The sequence below is a fragment of the Dipodomys merriami genome, unplaced genomic scaffold (genome assembly GCF_024711535.1).
Source record: "Dipodomys merriami isolate MVZ:Mamm:240054 unplaced genomic scaffold, mDipMer1.0.p SCAF_618, whole genome shotgun sequence".
Classification (NCBI taxonomy): domain Eukaryota; kingdom Metazoa; phylum Chordata; class Mammalia; order Rodentia; family Heteromyidae; genus Dipodomys; species Dipodomys merriami.
In genome coordinates this window covers 1,933-24,739 of record NW_027206200.1, presented here as the reverse complement: position 1 = coordinate 24,739, position 22,807 = coordinate 1,933, and the positions used below count along the sequence as shown (strand labels likewise).

At 43.5% G+C, this 22,807-nt stretch overlaps 1 protein-coding gene across 3 annotated transcripts; it reads right to left on the bottom strand.

The window, feature by feature from the left end:
- Window positions 1-3,007: 3,007 nt before the first annotated feature.
- Window positions 3,008-8,442, bottom strand: LOC138814868 (tubulin beta-2 chain-like). 3 transcript variants are annotated; one of them, XM_070003957.1, is made up of 4 exons: window positions 8,386-8,442; window positions 7,425-7,537; window positions 4,727-4,863; window positions 3,008-4,068 (listed from the first exon to the last, which is right to left on the bottom strand). In XM_070003957.1, the coding sequence occupies exons 1-4, from the start codon at window positions 8,440-8,442 to the stop codon at window positions 3,008-3,010; spliced, it is 1,368 nt and encodes a 455-aa protein (XP_069860058.1). The 3 variants fall into 3 exon arrangements, with proteins under 3 accessions (XP_069860058.1, XP_069860059.1, XP_069860060.1); XM_070003958.1 differs by having other exon boundaries at window positions 4,727-4,837; window positions 7,429-7,537; XM_070003959.1 differs by lacking the exon at window positions 4,727-4,863 and having other exon boundaries at window positions 7,423-7,537.
- Between the last annotated feature and the right edge of the window lie 14,365 nt (window positions 8,443-22,807).

Here is a 22,807-nt window from a genome sequence, read left to right as displayed (position 1 = left end):
TCCTTTTCCCAGCCATCACTCCTTAACAGACATCTGTATGTTGGCTGATAGCACATCCATGAATGGAGATGTACCTGTCAAGGGTTTGAAATCACATTGGTCTGTGATTTCCTATCACCAGTTCTCTTCCACTGTCACCTCAGAATTAGACCAGAAGCTGGTCTCAGTTCCAGTACTTATCAACACAACTATGTCAATATCAGAACTTTGTCAAAGTCTAGTTCAAAAATACCTTTCAGTTTCAATCTATGCCTGACAGAAAATCCACCCCCGACTTTTTTGGTCTAGGATATGTACAGCTATAAACTGGGAGACTTTTAGAGAATGAGATTAGAGAGAATGGGTCTCCTGGATGGGATCTGCTATAGGTATGACAAGTAGGAAGGAAAAAGAAAACAGCATAAGGAAATATGATTAACAAGGCCAAAGTGGTCAAAATAAATCTCTCCAGTGCAAGAAGGTCCTTCTGACAAACCTGTTCTTGTTGAGCCATGGCCTGGTATGGTGGTGCCACTTTAGACTCTGGTCCCATTATGGCAACATACATGTCGCAGCTTCTTCCTTCGAAGGCCTAGGCTCTCTACCAGAGGTTCATCCCACATTCCTACCTCTGCTTCCTAAAAGGGTACACATATCAAGGGGCTCTCTTCTTTCCGCCTACAAACATTCTACCAGTGTTCCCTCATGACACAACTCCTCAATGCCAATCTGGGTGTTTTGCCTTGACTCCTAATATATCGTCTCCAGAGCCTAACATTTGTTACATTTCCTCTTTTGGTACTGGAGACTGAACTGAGAGCTTTGTGCATGCCAGGCATATACTCTACCACTGAGCTGCATCTTCACCCCGAGCTTTGATTATACTAGTCAAGGACTCAATTATTTGATACAATTACCAAGGCACATGAGAATAAGGGAGATGCTGCACTTAGCATTTGGACAAAATAATCACCCTGTCTATAGAAGTCACCTCAACATTAACTTGTGTGGCAATGAGTGAAGAGCTCTGGCTAGGAGAAAACAAAAGCCATGTCTGAGAAATACATGATAATATACTGGTATAATTATCAACAGGAGTTTTCTGAGGGATGAGCCATGAGTCATTAATTATGAACCAAGAACTACTTCTTCAAAAGTGTAAAGAAATAAGCCAAATCCACCAGAAAAGACTCAAAAAATGGTACTTAAGAGAAAACAAAACTGTTCTTAGTCAAACACTGGTAAATAGGCTGGGTGGGGCCTCCACCACAGCTTGGCCTCAATCCTTAACCCACTGAGGAATGAGAGTGCCTTGGTCAGGCCTGCCTTCAGTTCAGACCCAGCAGCCTTAGAGGATTTGGAGTCATCCAACCTGGTCAGTTCCAAGACTAGAGACCCAGGGATGTCAATTTGCTGGCCCACACCTACTCCCTAGGACTCCCACATTGGAAGCTACTTGCACGTTGATCTGCCCGGGGGCTTCTAGTCACAGAACAGTCTCTCTGGCAGTTTACTTTCTGCTGAGTGAGACCAACTTGGCTTAAAGATCTCTACCCCTCTCCTCCCCACCCTACCCCAACCTCAGGCCTGGTATAGGAATGCTTAAGGAACTTACTATCTCCCAAATTTACTAGAATCCAGAAACTTGCACCTCACCCGGTAGTATCTTTCCTTAGAGCTTCCTAAAATTTGCTGGATTCCAAGAAGTCCTGTTTCTGAAGAAAAAGGGGCTCTTACAAGTTATTGGTGGCCATGGAGGAATGCCTGACACAGACAACGTACCTGGAGCCTCACTGCAAGAAGAATGAAAGATTCTGGCAAAAAGAACTAGTGAATGATTTTGGCCTCTGGTGAAAACAGAAGTGTTCACCCTCTTCCTGGCCATTGTGTAGGTTCTAAGCAATTGAGATTTCTGTCTCACTCATGTAAAGTAAACATACCCAACAGGCTGGATCTTTTTCCCTTACAACCCCCTGTGGGCCTCAGACAGCTTCGAATGCTGGAAAATGAGTATGAGAATGGGTCATTGGGCCTTGTCTCCCTTCCACTCCTTGACTTGGAAGTACTGAATCAAGCAGATATTGATACGCTATGGGACTGGTCATCTTCTCACTCCCTCACACAACTAGACTCATTTCTGTCCTTAGAGCTGCCAGATGCCTTGAGAACCTATCCTGGCAACCAGGATCTTGCACTCATCTTGTGAGTGCTGCTTTGCTGCCAACTGAAATGTAAGCACAGGGATTGGGGTTCCTGCTACTGTTTCTGGGGAATGTGAATGAAATCCCTCTGAAGGGCATGAGACCAGAACCTGTGGTTGTCTGAAGGAGAAGTAGATCCTTAATGGCCAGTATTCATACCTGCATTTTGTGGTCCCATTCCCAAAGAGGAATGCATAGTAGCTGGCAGGTAAAGCAAGTTCTGTGTCAGAATAAAGGAGGAAGAGGCCGTGCTACCTCAGTGCCCAGACAAGTCTTGAACATCAATCCCTTCAGTACTCTAAACATCACGTTGGTACTAGGAAAATTGTAACATCTAGATCTGGTTTACTTTCTCTTCAAACTGTTTGTATGCTACTGGCATGTTATTTAGAGTCTGCTAACTTTAAAACTGGGCCAGGGAAAATAAACATTGGCACTTGTCATCTTCCTCTTCAAAATAGTAGGAACGCCATGAATTTGAAACTGTTCTTGAGCACCATTCCTATATTGCTAAGATTAAATCCTGCTGGCCAACTTTATATTTCAAATACATTGAAAGAAAAAAAGTGATTTTAAAGAAGAATAAGAACTCAAGAGTATAAAATGTATACTTTATTTATATAAATAGGGCTTTAAAATAATACTATTTAAAAGAAATCTTCATTTTTACATTCACCATCAGTGAGTTCCTGACTGGAAAGGCTGTGCATGATGATACACAGCAGGGACCTCACTGCACGACAACAGGAGCTCAGGAAAGCACCATTCATTTGAGAAGTAGTAGGCAGGCTCTGACAGTCCTGTTGCATTGCTACCAATGGGAAGTCTTAAACTTCTTCCTCCACCAAGTCTTCTTCAAATTCCCCCAGTTCATCAGCAGTGGCATCTTGGCACTGCTGGTACTCAGACACCAGGTCGTTGATATTGCTCTCAGCCTCAGTGAACTCCATCTCATCCATGCCTTCTCCCGTGTACCAGTGCAAGAATGCCTTGCGCCGGAACATGGCACTGAACTGCTCTGAGGTGCGCTTGAATGGTTCTTGGATGGCTGTGTTGTTGCCGATGAAGGTGGCTGACATTGTGAGGCCACGCGGGGGGATGTCACATACAGCTGTCTTCACATTGTTGGGAATCCAGTCTGCAAAGTAGCTGCTGTTCTTGTTCTGCATGTTAAGCATCTGCTCATCCACCTCCTTCATGGACATGCGGCCTCGGAAGATGGCAGCTGCTGTCAGGTAACGACCATGGCGGGGATCACAGGCGACCATCATGTTCTTGGCGTCAAACATCTGCTGGGTGAGCTCGGGCACTGAGAGAACATGGTACCGCTGGCTGGCCCGGCTGGTCAAGGGTGCAAAGCCAGGCATGAAGAAGTGTAGGCGGGGGAAGGGCACCATATTCACGGCTAGCTTGCGCAGGTCTGCATTCAGCTGGCCGGGGAAGCGCAGGCAGGTGGTGACTCCACTCATGGTGGCTGACACCAGATGATTCAGGTCTCCATAGGTGGGTGTGGGCAGCTTCAGGGTGCGAAAGCAGATGTCATACAGGGCCTCATTGTCGATGCAGAAAGTTTCATCTGCATTTTCCACCAACTGGTGGACAGACAAGATCGCATTGTAAGGCTCTACCACGGTGTCTGACACCTTGGGGGAGGGCATGACGCTGAAGGTGTTCATGATGCGGTCTGGATACTCCTCTCGGATCTTGTTGAGAATCAGTGTGCCCATGCCTGATCCAGTGCCACCTCCCAGGGAGTGGGCCAGCTGAAAACCCTGGAGACAGTCACACCTTTCTGACTCCCGCCGCACCACATCCAGCACGGATTCCAACAGCTCGGCTCCCTCCGTGTAGTGGCCTTTTGCCCAGTTATTGCCTGCCCCACTCTGGCCTATCAGACACAAAGACATGATGAGACACACACTCCAAGAATAATGATTGTGCCTGTCCTATTGTGAAGACAATAGGACTCTTCTGAGCTAACCTTTGCTATTACATTAGATACACTTTGTTGAAATAAAGGAAATGTTTTCAATGTATCTGGGACCCTACACATCACCTAGGTTCTAAAGAAAAGTAAAGACAGTGTGAAGGAAAATACATTTTAACCCAAATCATGTACTTCTAGAAATGAAGGACTGAGCCTGCCTCAATACTGGAAATGTAGTTACTTTCACAAGAGGGACAGGAGCACAGTGTGGTCAGAGGGAAGCTAAACTGCAAACGCCTGTCTGCACCTTGCTCACACATAGCTGTGCTTTGATTTCTGGTGTCCTGAAGTGGTTCTGTTATTGCCAGGCCTCTAAAAAGACCAGCAGTGCTGAAACCTTGTTGGTGGCTTTCTCTACTTGCTGCTCTTTCCCTTCAGAGGCTTCTTTGTCATAGAGGGCTTGCAGAGTTGCACTGATCTGAGCTGTCTGAGTGGCCAGGGGCATGACTCCCGTGGACTGGAATAGGTGGGTTAGGTGAGGACAGTATCTAGGTGGATAAAGGCTCAGCCCAGCACTGGAGTGCATGGATGTTAGGACCCATGGACCATGATGACTTACCAAAAATGAAGTTGTCAGGCCTAAAGCTCTGGCCAAATGGTCCCGATCTCACTGAGTCTAATGTTCCAGGCTCTAGGTCCACCATGATGGCCCGAGGAACATATTTGTTGCCTGTGAGAAAAAGAGTTGACTTAGGCCTATACTTGACAAGGAACTTAGGGGGCAGAGCTTATGATTCTAAGTGACTCTCAGCATTCATTACAAAAATTATAGCATTTGAGACATGGAAACAGAAAAGATATCTTGAGCATGAATCCCCATGCATGAGGCTTCAGCAACTTTAAGGATGTTTGCAGTTGTCTATTTCCATGAATATTCATTCCTTTGCTTTGGGCATGGTGGCTGAAATCTCAGCTACACAGGAGGCAAAGATGAGCATCAGGCTTTGAGTCTAATGGTGCAAAAGAAAGGTGGCAACACCTTTTTTTGTGGTTCATTATGGGGCTTGAACTCTGGGCCTGGGCACTGTCCCTCAGCTCTCCAGCTCAAGGCTAGCACTCTATCACTTGAGCCACAACCCCACTTTCACTTTTCTTATTGGAGATAAGAGTCTCAGGGACTTTTCTGCTCAGGCAAGATTTGAACCATGATCCTCATACCTTAGCCTCCTAAGTAGCCAGCATTACAGGAATGAGTCACCAGTGCCTATCAGCAAGAAACTTTCTCTTTTTTGTTAATTTTATTTTATTGTAAAGGTGCTGTATAGAGGAGTTAGTTACATGAGTAAGGAAATGAGAACATTTCTTGTCAAAAATTGTTACCCCCTACTTTGTTGTTCTCCCACTATCCCTTCCCTTCCCCAATTACCTTTCTCAAGAAATGAACCAGGTTCATGCCTATAATCCTAGCTACTCTGGAGGCTGAGATCAGAAGATCACTCTTCAAAGCCAGCTGGAGCAGGAAAAGTCCTTAAGACCCTTATCTCTAATAAACTAACAGAAAACCAGAAATGGCACTGTGGCTCAAGAGGTAGAGCTGCTTGCCTTGAACTGAAGAGTTGAGGGACAGTGCCTAGGCCCAAAGTCCAAGCCACATGACAGACACCCCAACGCCAAAAAAAAAAAAAAAGCCAGGTATGGCTATTCACCAAGTAGATGTAGGGGAATTTAAGTGTAAGTCTTTCCTGGAGAAAACATATATACAATATATATTTCTTGTCTTATAATGTTTCAATAATGGTTATCAAATAGCACACATCCTTGTATTCAAATACTCAGAGCAACCTTGAGCAATGACTTTCAATTTCCCATTTATCCTGATTTGGCCCAAGGGAAAGCAGTTAACATGATGTAAACACCAGTTTTAGAATACCCCATTCCTAAACATTCACATGAAGAAAACTGGCCATCCTGCTGGATATACAGGATCTAATAAAGACACAACCTAAAATTCTGTTCATAGGAGTGACACAATCCAACCCAACCACTGTCAACCAAGGTGAGGACATCCCAAAATATAGATCTATAAAACTCAAATTAAATACCTTTGTACTTTTGTTTGTACTTGTTCATTGGATTAATAAATAGGAAAGCCAATTATCCACGATTCTGTTTGTATACAATAATGTAGAATGGAAATTCAATATAAAATTAAATGATGTTTACATTGACAGTTACAAAAACTGAAAATCTACTTTGTAGACTTCAATTAGGCTATTTATGTTAGGAAAGACAATATGAATCATTTAAAAGCAATGTTTACAAATTAGTATTGGTTTTTTCTACATCAAAAGAATGTTTTCTTACTTTAAAAACCTTAAAAATAATTTATTGTTGGCTAAGTATTAATGTTATAGATCTCAGGGTGAGACACTTTATTTGTGCTTTGTGATTTGGAGTATTCTCATATATATTAGTGACTGAACATCCCTCTTTAAAATTTTGAAAATTTTCTTTTTCAAAATATTGTTTTAGAAATTTAATCTATATTTTAAAGAGGCAATGTAACTTGGCTCTGGTTGCTTACGGGTGTAATTCTAGCTACTCAAAAATCTGAGATAAGATCTTAGCATCGCATATTGAAGTCAGCTGGGGCAGGAAAGTCTGACAGACTGATCTCCAAGAAACTACCCAAAACAAAAGAAGCTCTTAGAAAGTGCCCAGGCCTTGAGCTTAGGATGAGCAGCACACAAACAAATGGCACTGGATTATATTATATTTTATCAGTTGTTTTAGAATGCATATTTAGGCAGTCTCATTTTTAATTATGTGAAATGGGCTCACACCTTTAATCCTAGCTACTCAGAAGGCTGAGATCAGAGAATCACGGTTCAAAGCCAACCAGGGCACAAAAAGCAGGCAAACTCTTATCTCCAATTAAACACCAGAAAACTGGAAGCGGCACTGTGGCTTAAGTGGTAGAGCCGCTTGCCTTGAGCTGAAGAGTTGAGCAACAGTGCCTAGGCCCAGAGTTCAAGCTCCATGACCAGAAAAAAAAATCCAGGTGTGGTTAGTCAGCAATTACAGGTAGGGGGAACTCAGGTATAAGGCTTTCCTGGGGGTAATTCACAAGAGTATACTCAAAAATTAAAACAGTATCTGGTGGAGTGGCTCACTTATGTACAGCACTTGACTTATAAGATCAAGGTCCCAAATTAAAACTACAATACTACCATAAGAAAGGCAGGAACTCCTTCCTTTTCATTAGTATTCCCCTGGGAACTATTTTGCCACCGTATGGGAAACCAGATGGGAGACACTCACCAGTTGTCTCATTGTAATACACCTCGATTCTCTGCCGCTGTAAATGGCTGTCTCCATAGTAGTTGCCAGTGCAATCAATATTATGCTCATCGCTTATCATTTCCCAAAACTGAGATAGAAATAGAAGTGTATTATGACCTAGAATGTTAAGTGTCCAAACAATGCATTTTAAAGTAACTATAAGAAACCCATGTCCTGTTGACACAAATATATATGTAAAAACTAATTACATTTTCTAAATTAAAAAAAGCACAGAAATGGGTGGCATTTTAGTTTTGTTAAGCTCTTTGTTATCTGGCTGAATAGAAGACATCTGGGTTCTATGAGTATTCCATCTTATGCAGTACCATATTCTGTTTGTATTCTATGACGAGTAACTAGCCTCACATGGACATGAAATTGCCAAAGCAGTAACTTGAAGACTCAGTTAGAAGGGTCTCCAGAACCCCAAGTGTCCTCAGAGCATACACAACAACCAATGATTTACAAAACACCCAACTTAAGAGAGCTGAGATGGGGCATGAAACTCAGAGAAATTTGCATTAAGGTAGAAGACCTGTTCTCAATTATCTGACACTCATCAGTTAACGCAAAGGGAATTGTCTGTATCTTTCAGCTCAAAAACACTGCATTCCTTGAATTCAAACCAGACCAAACGTGCATTAGTCTATTCCCAGGAAACTAAATACAAAGACTTGAGTCTCAGGTAAGACTAAGACATGCAAGGGATTTGAAACCACCCCAGCCTTGTTTAAAAACCACACCCACCAGGGCCACACAAATTAGGGAAATTGGAGAAGCTATCTGGGGGACATCATTTGCAGAAGGTTAGGGACCACTATGGAGCCCCACTTACTTCAGCCTAGCCATGACCACCACCACCTCCAAACTCCAACCCGTCCTCCTTCTCCTTCCCCTAAATTTGAGACTTGGATCCTAGGCCAGTGCCATGCTCACCTTTGCGCCAATCTGGTTGCCACACTGGCCTGCCTGTATGTACACAATCTCCCTCATGGTGCAGGGCTGCAGAGCAGATGGATGTATGTCTTCAGCAGTGGTGCCCACAGAGGCAAACAGGTAGAGCTGGGAAGCAGGAATCTGACACAGTGAACTCAGATCCCCATTTATACCTCTGATTGTTACAGGGGCAGAGGAGGTGGGGCGGACTTGATTATAGGTGGAGCCAGCAGGTGCTCCAACTCAATCTCCCTATTGCTGGGTAATCAGAGGGCCCTACCAGTTCCTACCTACTCTGGCATCCAGCTGCCAGCTGCAAGTCCATTAGCACAGCTCCCACTCTATTTGGATCATCTGGTCATCCTGCCATCCACTCCCCATTCTGACTCACAAGAGAGGCTGAACCCTGGGATCCAGGAAAGAAGAGGAGGAACATCCTCTGCACAAGGTCCTTGTGTGCCAGAAGCCCAGAACAAGTCTGCCGTCCATTTTTGATTGGAGGGCTTAGAACTGAAGGGGCATTTTCAGCTGTGATCCCAAGAGCAAGCACAAACTGTTGGATTCCATGAGTGATCCACTTTCCATTATAGGAAGAGTCAGGGGCTTAGGGTCGAGCCTTCATACACAGGTTTTTTTCTTTCCTCTTAAAAGTAGCTCGCTTTATTACTTGGGCATAGGACTACTACAGTCTACTTTTTGTTTCATTTGGCTTCTGCTACTAGTGTAATAACTCAGGTCCTGGTCAGAGTGTCTTTTTTTTTTTTGGTCGGAGTTGGGACAGGTTAGTGACTTAGGGCTTGAATTTAAGGCCTGGTGACTCTTTCTGTGGTTTTTATTATTATTGAGATTAGGTGATTACCTTAATTTCTCTTATTTCACAGAATTGTGGAATAGTGATATTTAGTTGAAATCACAAACATATTTTAACCTTCACAAGTCAAATTATCATTATCATGGACTATAAAGTTTGTGAATTCTATAAGCTTTGCTTTGACAATAGAATTTATTTCTTCCACAACGGGTGATATTTACATTTCTCTACTTTTGCTTAGTGTAGGATTTCCTGTCTTTCACTCTCATTCTGCCCCTCTCTTTCTGAGGTTTTATTGATTTACTTATTTAACTGAAAGGTAGAAGGCTCTACTACTTGAACCACAGCTCCACTTCTGCCTTTTTTAAGTGTTTAATATGAGACAAGAGTCCCATGGGAAGTCAAGGGCAGTACAGTGAGGCTTGAAATCTGAGGATCAATATTCAAAGTCAGCCTGGGCAGGAAAGTCTATGAGAATTACCTCCAATCAATCACTAATAGGCAGAAGATAGTAGAGCTTTAGCCATGAGCAAAACACTTCAAGTTTAAGTCCCTAGACTGAACAAACTGAAGCAAGTTTCATGGACTTCCCTGCCCATGATGGCTTTGAACCATGATCTTCAGACTTCAGTGACTTTAGCACTCAGGATTATAAGTGTGAGTCAACATTTACAAATCTTTAATTACCTTTTCTTTCACCTTTTCAGGTTATTTATTATTTGTTTTTTTCACAATTGTTCTTAGGGTCTAGCTTTCATGCTTAGTTTTTTCTTTCCTGTTGAAACTACCATGCTTTACACATTTGACCACAGGTAAACTACAAGCTGTTTCTCTTTTTTGTAGCTCTTCTTCTAGGGCTCAAACTCAGGTAATGGTGACTGAGGGTTTTTTTTTTTTTTTGGTTTTTGTTTTTGTTTTTGTTTTTGTTTTTAAATTGAATGCTGGTTGTTAGTTCTGGAAATTAAGGCCTGAGAACCTCTCCTTGAGGTTCTATTTATTTTTACCTTAATGGTGGCAGGTTTCACTAGTTGAGCCACAGCTCAGCTTCTGCTTTTCCTGTGGTTACTAGGAGATTAGAATATCAACAGCAAGCCAAGAACATTACAGGGGAGACTGAAATCTGAGAATCATGGTTCAAAGCCAAACTGGGCAAGAAAATCAATGAGAAAATTATCTCTAATTAACCACCACGAGGTAGGAATAAGTAGACCTCTAGCCATAAGGAAATCATAGCAAGTTCAAGTCCCAGTACTGAACACAGTAAAATAAGTCTCCTGTACTTTCTGCCCAGGATGGCTTTGAAACACGATCCTTAGTTTTCAGAAATCTGAGCAAGTAAGATTGCAGTTTTGAGCCATGATTAATAAATCTTTAATCTGCTTATTTTTGCACCTTTTCATTTATTTGATTTGCCTTCCCCCCTTTTTAAAGTTCATGTCCTTTATTATTAGGGCCTAGCTATTCACACTCAGTATTTATTTATTTATTTTCAGTTGTGGGGATTGAACTCAGTGCCTAGGTATTGTCTGTCAGGGACAAAGCAGGCACACTTCCACTTTCAGCCACAGTGCCACTTCCACTTAATTGGAAAAAAAAAACAGTCACCAGGGGACTTTTCAGCCTGGACTGGCTTCCCATTGTGGGAAGCTTCATGAGTAGCAAGTATTACAGGAATGAGCCAGAGAAACCTGGCTTGTTTTCTTAGATCAAAACTAGTAGGCTCTACAATTTATGCCACACTACTTCACTGTCCATGAGATTTTGGGATTTTGTTTTTTGCTCAAAGCTTGCAGGAACAAAAACTCAACTCCTGAGGGTTTTTTCTTTTGGGTGTTGGGAGAGGCTTGAATTCAGGGCCTGTGGACTCTCTCTGATGGTTGTTTTGTTTTTGGTATTTTGTTTTTATTTAGAAGCTAGCAGGCTATTGAGCCTCAGCTCAAGTTCTGCCTTTTTTTTTTTTTTTGGTGTTTAATAGGAGTCACATGTTAGCTCTATTTCAATTATTTTTGTAAGTTTTAATCTTCTTTACAAAGTATGATATATTTTTTGTTAGATAGTTATTGGTGTGCTTTTATTGGGTTGTTTTGGTATGAACAACACTGGGGATTGAACTCATACCTCGTTTATGGGAAGAAAGTATTCTAAAACCTAAGTCACAATTCACCTATGGCAGTTTTTTTATTTTCTATTTGTTTGTTTATTTATTCTTGGTCATGGGCTTCAACTCTAGGCTTGGGCTCATTACCTATGGTCTCCAGCTCAAGACTAGCACGATACAACTTTAGCTAAAGCACTACTTCAAGGTTTTTGAGTGGATTATTAAAGATAAGAGTCGCATGGACTTTTCCTGTCTGGACTGGCTTTGATCCAAAATCCTCAGATTTCAGCCTCCTGAGAAGCTAGGGTTAAATGCATGAGGCACCAGCACCTGGCTATCATAGTGTTTTGTTTTTAAAAAATACTGTTTAAATTACTTATTTTTGTCCTTCTAATTTAATTTAATATTTTAATCTTTTTTTCATCCCTGGGAATTGAATATAGGACCCTGTGTATGCATGTATCTACATGCTTTTGTGTGCATATGTGCCAGTACTGGGGCTTAAATTTCCTTAACTTTTTCCATTCAAGGCTGAAACTGTAACAGTTGAACCATACCTCCAGTCTGTTTATTTTTGCTGCTTAGTTGAAAATAATAATATCTGATTTGCTACTTTGGAGGCTTAGGATTTTAGGTGGTAGTTTGGAGCCAGGCTGGGTGGTCTCCTTACCTCTTCCCTCTAATATACTACTCAGGAAAAGCTGCAAGTATCACTGTGGCTTAATAGGTAGAACACTAGCCTTAATGAAAAACAACTCATATACAGTGCCAAAGCATGAATTTAAGCTCTGGGGCCAGCAGGTTAAAAGAAATTAAAAAACTCTGAATTATCTGACCAGTCTAGCTTTAAACTATGATCCTATAGATCGCAGCCTCTGAAATAGCTAGGGGATTACAGGTTTGAGCTTTTAGTTATAGTGATAGTTTTCTATTATTATTATTTACAGCTGCTTCTAAAAAAGACACAATGTGGCTAACAGTGGCTCATGGTTATAATCCTTGCTATTATGGAGGCTGAGATATAGGAACCTTGGTTTGAAGTTGGACCCAATGACAGAATGTCTGTGAGTCTTATCTCCAATTAACAACCAAAAATATGGATGTAGAACTATGGCCCAAGTTTTAGAGTAGTTGCCTCGAGCAGTAAAAGCTGAGGGACAGTGCACAGGCAATGAGTGCAAGTCCCAGGATCAGCACAAAAAATTAAATAGAACCCAAATCATCAAGGGTATGGCGACTGATAGTTTGCCTATGTTTTCCTAAAATTCTGTTTGATAGCCACCACAAAGAAAATAGAGAAAGCAACAAATTATGTATCCGCAGCCAGATGAATTTTTTGCTGATAAATCTGCACTAATTATATTTTTAAATTTTTTTTACACTTTTTCATTTCAAAAGTTAGCCAAAAAATAATGCCAGTTGAAGAGAAATTGCATGTGATGACGACTTTAGCACTGCATTCCTCAGATTTTTAAAAGAAGATGCCACCTATTTACACCTTTTAAATACATATGGCGTTATTAAATATATTTCAACTAAATATTAACTTCACAGTTCTCTTAATTGAGGTGTTGACCTATATTTTAAAACAGAGTGAGTTGTATAAACATTAGAGAAATACTGAGGCAATGAAAAGGAAAGCAGGAAGGAATGTTCTTTTCAGAGCAACTTGGTTTGAGGCTGGCCACCAAGGTAGGTCTTCATTCCTATGGTCCCTTTCCTTGACTGGTCCTCCTCCCCTTGAGTCTAACCAAAGGATTATCTTATAGGTATGGGAACAGCAGCAGCTAGAGTTGAAGGCTTTCTTTTTTTTATATTTTATTTTTTTATTGTGAGAATACCGTACAGAGGATTTACAATTACATGGGTAAGATAACGAGTACATTTCTTATTAAGCATTGTTGCCTCCTTTGTTTCCTCTTCCCATCCCTTCCCATACTCTCGTCCTCACCCCCTCCCCCCGATTCTCCCCCCACACACCAAAGTGTATAGTTTGTTTTTTCAACATAAATACTTGTACATCTCATTGTTGCAATGGGGCCACCTTTATCCCTAGTTAAACGATTTGTTTTTTCCCTTCCCCTGCACAAGTTATACCAACATCAAATAGAGTGAAGACTTCCTTTATACCCTCTTTCTTGTGTTTAAAAGCAGGAACTACAAAAGTCACTGGCTTACTGGATTCTAACTTTCAAAGAACTTCTAAATATGTAGAGCAACATGAGCCAGCACATTGTGGAGGAGGACAAGATGGTGGCTAAGGACAGATAGAATATTTGCAAAGAACATGCACATTCTTACTCCTGTAAGTCTGTCATCTGCCCATAGGAGGGTGAATTGTCCTAAATTGCCAATGTTAGAAAGGAGCTTTAATTTTGTTAGAGTTCCTTTTCAGTGGGATCCCTGCTCCTCCACGATTCCTTAAAATTCTGTAGTTTTAGAAGACAGCAGCATGCTTAAAAGAAACAGCACTGTATGCACCATCTGTTCAGATTTTTATGTTTGTTTTTAAATATATATATATATATATATATATATATATATATATACATATATATATATACATATACATATATTTTATTGTGAAAATACCGTATAGAGGGGTTACATGAGAAGGTAATGAGTACATTTCTAATCAAGCATTGTTGCCTCCTCCTTTAGTTCCCCTTCCCATCCCTTCCCATCTCCCCCACCCGCCCCCCTCCACCCTCTCACTGCCCCTCCACCAATGTTGTAAAGTTCTTTTTTCGACATAACATCTTGTACATCTCATTGTTGCAATGGGTCTACCTGTATCCTTAAAAACAATTTGTTTTTTCCCTTCCCCTCCACAAACTATACCAACATCAAGTACAGTGAAAACAGGGGTTATACTATGAGGGAGTGACATACAAAGCAACAAGGAAATAATTTATAAATATGGTAGAAACAATCGCATGAAAGAAAAAAAAAACACTGAATCATTATCTTGGGGTTCATTTAGCCTTACATCAACTTATCTGACCGCTTCTGCTTGTCACAGACATTCACTAGTTATTGCAAATAAGGGAAACCTGTTCACATTTAAGGGAAGTTAGAAATAGCATTAATCAGAGAGGAGAATGAGGGGGATGGGGCTCAGATCTTATTGGTTCGATGGTGACAAGTGTTGTCTGTTTTTTCTTTGCTGTTTCTTAAATTTAATTTTACCATCAAGATAATGTACAGAGGAGATACAATTACATACATAATGTTATGAGAACATTTGTTTTTTTGAACATTTTTATTGTAAGAATATTGTACAGAGGGGTTAGAATTACATGATCAAGATAATGAGTACATTTCCTATTGAGCATTTTTGCCTCATCCTTTGTTTTTCCCCTAACATCACTAACCTCACACCTCCACAACTACCCTGCCCAAACTCCCCACCCCCACCCCCTGCCACTGAAGTTGTAAAGTTCATCTCATTGTTACAATGGATCAACCTGTATTCTTATTTAAGCATTTTGTATTTTCCATTCCACTCCCTGCATTAGAGAACTGTATATACAAGATGCAGGGCACCGACATCAAATACTGTGAAAACAGGGGTTATACCCTTGGAAGGAACATAAAAAGAAACAAAAAAATCACATGGTACATTATAAATACTTTAGAAACAATAGCAAGCAAGAAAGAGGATGTTTATGTCTCTATCTTGGGGTTCATTTTGCTTAACATCATCTTGTATGGTCATGTGTACATAGCTTTTGACTTTTTCTGCTTGTCCCAAACATATATTAGTTATTGCAAATACGGAAAACCATGGGACCTATGTTTATTTGGACCTGGCTTAGTTCACTTAATATAATTGTTTCCACCTCTTTCCATTTACTCACAAATGAGGCAATGTCATTCTTTGTGATGGAGGCATAGAATTCCATTTTATATATATATGACACATTTTTTGATCCTTTCATCTACTGAGGAACATCCGGGTTGGTTCTATAGCTTAGCTATGGTAAATAATGCTGCAATAAACATAGTTGTGCTGGTAGCCTTAGAATAGCCTTGTTTGTGATCATTTGGGTAAATGACCAAAAGTGGGATTTCTGGGTCAGAGAGGAGTTCTATGTGGAGTCTTTGGGGAACTTCCATACTGCTTTCCAAAGTGGTGGAACAAGTTTACACTCCCAACAACAATGTAGTAGGGATCCCTTCTGGCCACATCCCCTCCAGCATCTGTTGTTATTAGAGTTCTTGATCATAGCCATTCTAACTGGGGTGAGGTGGAATCTCAGTATTGTTTTCAGTTGCATTTATTTCATGGGTAGGGAGGTTGAGCATTTCTTCATGGGTCTATTGGTCATTTTTATTTCCTCTTCAGAGAAGTTTCTCTTTAAGTCTCTAGTCCACTTTTTTATCAGGCAGTTGTTTCTTTGAAGATTTGTAGTTGGGGAATTTAATTTTTTGTGTTCCATGTATATTTTAGATTTGAGACCCTCATCTGTTGTATGGCTAGTGAAAATCTTCTCCCTGTCCGTGGGCTTTCTACTGAGCTTGCTAGCTATGTCCTTTGCCATGCAGAAGCTCTGCTTCTTCATGCAATCCCATTTGTCCAACTTTTCTTTGATTTGTTGTGTTTCTGGGTCTCTATTAAGAAAATTTTGGCCTGTGCTAAGGAAAACTAGTGTTTCTCCTATTCAGTCCAATAATGTTTTCAGAGTGCCTGCTTTGACTTAGATGTCTTCGATCCATATGGAGTTGATGCTGGTGATGATGTTGTGATATATAAGGATCTAGCTTTAGTTTTCTACAGGCAATTAACCAAATTTGCCAGCACCATTTACTGTAGAGGCTGTCTTTCTTTCATTCTATTTATTAAGCTTCCTCATCAAAGATTACATGGCTGAAAGTCTGTGCGTTCATTTCTGGGTTTTCAGTTCTATTCCATTGGTAATTAGGTCTTTTCTTGTGTCAGTACCAAGCTGTTTTGGTGACTATCACTTAGTAGTAGAGTTTGAAGTTTGGTATTTATATTCCTCCAGCAATGTTCTTGGTTAGGGTTAGGGTTAGGGTTAGGGTCAGGGTCAGGGTCAGGGTCAGGGTCAGGGTCAGGGTTAGGGTTAGGGTCAGGGTCAGGGTCAGAATCAGGATTAGGGTCAGGGTCAGGGTCAGGGTCAGGGTCAGGGTTTAGGTTAGGGTTAGGGTCAGGGTCAGGGTCAGGGTCAGGGTCAGGGTCAGGGTTAGGGTTAGGGTTAGGGTAAGGGTTAGGGTTAGGGGTAGGGTTAGGGTTAGGGTTAGGGGTAGGGTTAGGGTTAGGGTTAGGGGTAGGGTTAGGGTTAGGGTTAGGGTTAGGGTTAGGGGTAGGGTTAGGGTTAGGGTTAGGGTTAGGGTTAGGGTTAGGGTTAGGGTTAGGGTTAGGGTTAGGGTTAGGGTTAGGGTTAGGGTTAGGGTTAGGGTTAGGGTTAGGGTTAGGGTTAGGGTTAGGGTTAGGGTTAGGGTTAGGGTTAGGGTTAGGGTTAGGGTTAGGGTTAGGGTTAGGGTTAGGGTTAGGGTTAGGGTTAGGGTTAGGGTTAGGGTTAGGGTTAGGGTTAGGGTTAGGGTTAGGGTTAGGGTTAGGGTTAGGGTTAGGGTTAGGGTTAGGGTTAGGGTTAGGGTTAGGGTTAGGGTTAGGGTTAGGGTTAGGGTTAGGGTTAGGGTTAGGGTTAGGGTTAGGGTTAGGGTTAGGGTTAGGGTTAGGGTTAGGGTTAGGGTTAGGGTTAGGGTTAGGGTTAGGGTTAGGGTTAGGGTTAGGGTTAGGGTTAGGGTTAGGGTTAGGGTTAGGGTTAGGGTTAGGGTTAGGGTTAGGGTTAGGGTTAGGGTTAGGGTTAGGGTTAGGGTTAGGGTTAGGGTTAGGGTTAGGGTTAGGGTTAGGGTTAGGGTTAGGGTTAGGGTTAGGGTTAGGGTTAGGGTTAGGGTTAGGGTTAGGGTTAGGGTTAGGGTTAGGGTTAGGGTTAGGGTTAGGGTTAGGGTTAGGGTTAGGGTTAGGGTTAGGGTTAGGGTTAGGGTTAGGGTTAGGGTTAGGGTTAGGGTTAGGGTTAGGGTTAGGGTTAGGGTTAGGGTTAGGGTTAGGGTTAGGGTTAGGGTTAGGGTTAGGGTTAGGGTTAGGGTTAGGGTTAGGGTTAGGGTTAGGGTTAGGGTTAGGGTTAGGGTTAGGGTTAGGGTTAGGGTTAGGGTTAGGGTTAGGGTTAGGGTTAGGGTTAGGGTTAGGGTTAGGGTTAGGGTTAGGGTTAGGGTTAGGGTTAGGGTTAGGGTTAGGGTTAGGGTTAGGGTTAGGGTTAGGGTTAGGGTTAGGGTTAGGGTTAGGGTTAGGGTTAGGGTTAGGGTTAGGGTTAGGGTTAGGGTTAGGGTTAGGGTTAGGGTTAGGGTTAGGGTTAGGGTTAGGGTTAGGGTTAGGGTTAGGGTTAGGGTTAGGGTTAGGGTTAGGGTTAGGGTTAGGGTTAGGGTTAGGGTTAGGGTTAGGGTTAGGGTTAGGGTTAGGGTTAGGGTTAGGGTTAGGGTTAGGGTTAGGGTTAGGGTTAGGGTTAGGGTTAGGGTTAGGGTTAGGGTTAGGGTTAGGGTTAGGGTTAGGGTTAGGGTTAGGGTTAGGGTTAGGGTTAGGGTTAGGGTTAGGGTTAGGGTTAGGGTTAGGGTTAGGGTTAGGGTTAGGGTTAGGGTTAGGGTTAGGGTTAGGGTTAGGGTTAGGGTTAGGGTTAGGGTTAGGGTTAGGGTTAGGGTTAGGGTTAGGGTTAGGGTTAGGGTTAGGGTTAGGGTTAGGGTTAGGGTTAGGGTTAGGGTTAGGGTTAGGGTTAGGGTTAGGGTTAGGGTTAGGGTTAGGGTTAGGGTTAGGGTTAGGGTTAGGGTTAGGGTTAGGGTTAGGGTTAGGGTTAGGGTTAGGGTTAGGGTTAGGGTTAGGGTTAGGGTTAGGGTTAGGGTTAGGGTTAGGGTTAGGGTTAGGGTTAGGGTTAGGGTTAGGGTTAGGGTTAGGGTTAGGGTTAGGGTTAGGGTTAGGGTTAGGGTTAGGGTTAGGGTTAGGGTTAGGGTTAGGGTTAGGGTTAGGGTTAGGGTTAGGGTTAGGGTTAGGGTTAGGGTTAGGGTTAGGGTTAGGGTTAGGGTTAGGGTTAGGGTTAGGGTTAGGGTTAGGGTTAGGGTTAGGGTTAGGGTTAGGGTTAGGGTTAGGGTTAGGGTTAGGGTTAGGGTTAGGGTTAGGGTTAGGGTTAGGGTTAGGGTTAGGGTTAGGGTTAGGGTTAGGGTTAGGGTTAGGGTTAGGGTTAGGGTTAGGGTTAGGGTTAGGGTTAGGGTTAGGGTTAGGGTTAGGGTTAGGGTTAGGGTTAGGGTTAGGGTTAGGGTTAGGGTTAGGGTTAGGGTTAGGGTTAGGGTTAGGGTTAGGGTTAGGGTTAGGGTTAGGGTTAGGGTTAGGGTTAGGGTTAGGGTTAGGGTTAGGGTTAGGGTTAGGGTTAGGGTTAGGGTTAGGGTTAGGGTTAGGGTTAGGGTTAGGGTTAGGGTTAGGGTTAGGGTTAGGGTTAGGGTTAGGGTTAGGGTTAGGGTTAGGGTTAGGGTTAGGGTTAGGGTTAGGGTTAGGGTTAGGGTTAGGGTTAGGGTTAGGGTTAGGGTTAGGGTTAGGGTTAGGGTTAGGGTTAGGGTTAGGGTTAGGGTTAGGGTTAGGGTTAGGGTTAGGGTTAGGGTTAGGGTTAGGGTTAGGGTTAGGGTTAGGGTTAGGGTTAGGGTTAGGGTTAGGGTTAGGGTTAGGGTTAGGGTTAGGGTTAGGGTTAGGGTTAGGGTTAGGGTTAGGGTTAGGGTTAGGGTTAGGGTTAGGGTTAGGGTTAGGGTTAGGGTTAGGGTTAGGGTTAGGGTTAGGGTTAGGGTTAGGGTTAGGGTTAGGGTTAGGGTTAGGGTTAGGGTTAGGGTTAGGGTTAGGGTTAGGGTTAGGGTTAGGGTTAGGGTTAGGGTTAGGGTTAGGGTTAGGGTTAGGGTTAGGGTTAGGGTTAGGGTTAGGGTTAGGGTTAGGGTTAGGGTTAGGGTTAGGGTTAGGGTTAGGGTTAGGGTTAGGGTTAGGGTTAGGGTTAGGGTTAGGGTTAGGGTTAGGGTTAGGGTTAGGGTTAGGGTTAGGGTTAGGGTTAGGGTTAGGGTTAGGGTTAGGGTTAGGGTTAGGGTTAGGGTTAGGGTTAGGGTTAGGGTTAGGGTTAGGGTTAGGGTTAGGGTTAGGGTTAGGGTTAGGGTTAGGGTTAGGGTTAGGGTTAGGGTTAGGGTTAGGGTTAGGGTTAGGGTTAGGGTTAGGGTTAGGGTTAGGGTTAGGGTTAGGGTTAGGGTTAGGGTTAGGGTTAGGGTTAGGGTTAGGGTTAGGGTTAGGGTTAGGGTTAGGGTTAGGGTTAGGGTTAGGGTTAGGGTTAGGGTTAGGGTTAGGGTTAGGGTTAGGGTTAGGGTTAGGGTTAGGGTTAGGGTTAGGGTTAGGGTTAGGGTTAGGGTTAGGGTTAGGGTTAGGGTTAGGGTTAGGGTTAGGGTTAGGGTTAGGGTTAGGGTTAGGGTTAGGGTTAGGGTTAGGGTTAGGGTTAGGGTTAGGGTTAGGGTTAGGGTTAGGGTTAGGGTTAGGGTTAGGGTTAGGGTTAGGGTTAGGGTTAGGGTTAGGGTTAGGGTTAGGGTTAGGGTTAGGGTTAGGGTTAGGGTTAGGGTTAGGGTTAGGGTTAGGGTTAGGGTTAGGGTTAGGGTTAGGGTTAGGGTTAGGGTTAGGGTTAGGGTTAGGGTTAGGGTTAGGGTTAGGGTTAGGGTTAGGGTTAGGGTTAGGGTTAGGGTTAGGGTTAGGGTTAGGGTTAGGGTTAGGGTTAGGGTTAGGGTTAGGGTTAGGGTTAGGGTTAGGGTTAGGGTTAGGGTTAGGGTTAGGGTTAGGGTTAGGGTTAGGGTTAGGGTTAGGGTTAGGGTTAGGGTTAGGGTTAGGGTTAGGGTTAGGGTTAGGGTTAGGGTTAGGGTTAGGGTTAGGGTTAGGGTTAGGGTTAGGGTTAGGGTTAGGGTTAGGGTTAGGGTTAGGGTTAGGGTTAGGGTTAGGGTTAGGGTTAGGGTTAGGGTTAGGGTTAGGGTTAGGGTTAGGGTTAGGGTTAGGGTTAGGGTTAGGGTTAGGGTTAGGGTTAGGGTTAGGGTTAGGGTTAGGGTTAGGGTTAGGGTTAGGGTTAGGGTTAGGGTTAGGGTTAGGGTTAGGGTTAGGGTTAGGGTTAGGGTTAGGGTTAGGGTTAGGGTTAGGGTTAGGGTTAGGGTTAGGGTTAGGGTTAGGGTTAGGGTTAGGGTTAGGGTTAGGGTTAGGGTTAGGGTTAGGGTTAGGGTTAGGGTTAGGGTTAGGGTTAGGGTTAGGGTTAGGGTTAGGGTTAGGGTTAGGGTTAGGGTTAGGGTTAGGGTTAGGGTTAGGGTTAGGGTTAGGGTTAGGGTTAGGGTTAGGGTTAGGGTTAGGGTTAGGGTTAGGGTTAGGGTTAGGGTTAGGGTTAGGGTTAGGGTTAGGGTTAGGGTTAGGGTTAGGGTTAGGGTTAGGGTTAGGGTTAGGGTTAGGGTTAGGGTTAGGGTTAGGGTTAGGGTTAGGGTTAGGGTTAGGGTTAGGGTTAGGGTTAGGGTTAGGGTTAGGGTTAGGGTTAGGGTTAGGGTTAGGGTTAGGGTTAGGGTTAGGGTTAGGGTTAGGGTTAGGGTTAGGGTTAGGGTTAGGGTTAGGGTTAGGGTTAGGGTTAGGGTTAGGGTTAGGGTTAGGGTTAGGGTTAGGGTTAGGGTTAGGGTTAGGGTTAGGGTTAGGGTTAGGGTTAGGGTTAGGGTTAGGGTTAGGGTTAGGGTTAGGGTTAGGGTTAGGGTTAGGGTTAGGGTTAGGGTTAGGGTTAGGGTTAGGGTTAGGGTTAGGGTTAGGGTTAGGGTTAGGGTTAGGGTTAGGGTTAGGGTTAGGGTTAGGGTTAGGGTTAGGGTTAGGGTTAGGGTTAGGGTTAGGGTTAGGGTTAGGGTTAGGGTTAGGGTTAGGGTTAGGGTTAGGGTTAGGGTTAGGGTTAGGGTTAGGGTTAGGGTTAGGGTTAGGGTTAGGGTTAGGGTTAGGGTTAGGGTTAGGGTTAGGGTTAGGGTTAGGGTTAGGGTTAGGGTTAGGGTTAGGGTTAGGGTTAGGGTTAGGGTTAGGGTTAGGGTTAGGGTTAGGGTTAGGGTTAGGGTTAGGGTTAGGGTTAGGGTTAGGGTTAGGGTTAGGGTTAGGGTTAGGGTTAGGGTTAGGGTTAGGGTTAGGGTTAGGGTTAGGGTTAGGGTTAGGGTTAGGGTTAGGGTTAGGGTTAGGGTTAGGGTTAGGGTTAGGGTTAGGGTTAGGGTTAGGGTTAGGGTTAGGGTTAGGGTTAGGGTTAGGGTTAGGGTTAGGGTTAGGGTTAGGGTTAGGGTTAGGGTTAGGGTTAGGGTTAGGGTTAGGGTTAGGGTTAGGGTTAGGGTTAGGGTTAGGGTTAGGGTTAGGGTTAGGGTTAGGGTTAGGGTTAGGGTTAGGGTTAGGGTTAGGGTTAGGGTTAGGGTTAGGGTTAGGGTTAGGGTTAGGGTTAGGGTTAGGGTTAGGGTTAGGGTTAGGGTTAGGGTTAGGGTTAGGGTTAGGGTTAGGGTTAGGGTTAGGGTTAGGGTTAGGGTTAGGGTTAGGGTTAGGGTTAGGGTTAGGGTTAGGGTTAGGGTTAGGGTTAGGGTTAGGGTTAGGGTTAGGGTTAGGGTTAGGGTTAGGGTTAGGGTTAGGGTTAGGGTTAGGGTTAGGGTTAGGGTTAGGGTTAGGGTTAGGGTTAGGGTTAGGGTTAGGGTTAGGGTTAGGGTTAGGGTTAGGGTTAGGGTTAGGGTTAGGGTTAGGGTTAGGGTTAGGGTTAGGGTTAGGGTTAGGGTTAGGGTTAGGGTTAGGGTTAGGGTTAGGGTTAGGGTTAGGGTTAGGGTTAGGGTTAGGGTTAGGGTTAGGGTTAGGGTTAGGGTTAGGGTTAGGGTTAGGGTTAGGGTTAGGGTTAGGGTTAGGGTTAGGGTTAGGGTTAGGGTTAGGGTTAGGGTTAGGGTTAGGGTTAGGGTTAGGGTTAGGGTTAGGGTTAGGGTTAGGGTTAGGGTTAGGGTTAGGGTTAGGGTTAGGGTTAGGGTTAGGGTTAGGGTTAGGGTTAGGGTTAGGGTTAGGGTTAGGGTTAGGGTTAGGGTTAGGGTTAGGGTTAGGGTTAGGGTTAGGGTTAGGGTTAGGGTTAGGGTTAGGGTTAGGGTTAGGGTTAGGGTTAGGGTTAGGGTTAGGGTTAGGGTTAGGGTTAGGGTTAGGGTTAGGGTTAGGGTTAGGGTTAGGGTTAGGGTTAGGGTTAGGGTTAGGGTTAGGGTTAGGGTTAGGGTTAGGGTTAGGGTTAGGGTTAGGGTTAGGGTTAGGGTTAGGGTTAGGGTTAGGGTTAGGGTTAGGGTTAGGGTTAGGGTTAGGGTTAGGGTTAGGGTTAGGGTTAGGGTTAGGGTTAGGGTTAGGGTTAGGGTTAGGGTTAGGGTTAGGGTTAGGGTTAGGGTTAGGGTTAGGGTTAGGGTTAGGGTTAGGGTTAGGGTTAGGG

What these genes read in the sequence shown, in the direction of transcription:
- LOC138814868 (XM_070003957.1), bottom strand. Translation starts at nt 8,442, where the DNA reads ATGAGGGAGATTGTGTACATACAGGCAGGCCAGTGTGGCAACCAGATT. An exon ending in GCAACCAGATTGGCGCAAAG is followed by an intron (nt 7,538 to 8,385) that starts GTGAGCATGGCA and finishes TTTCTATCTCAG; the next exon opens with TTTTGGGAAATGATAAGCGA. An exon ending in GCCTGACAACTTCATTTTTG is followed by an intron (nt 4,069 to 4,726) that starts GTAAGTCATCAT and finishes TGTGTCTGATAG; the next exon opens with GCCAGAGTGGGGCAGGCAAT.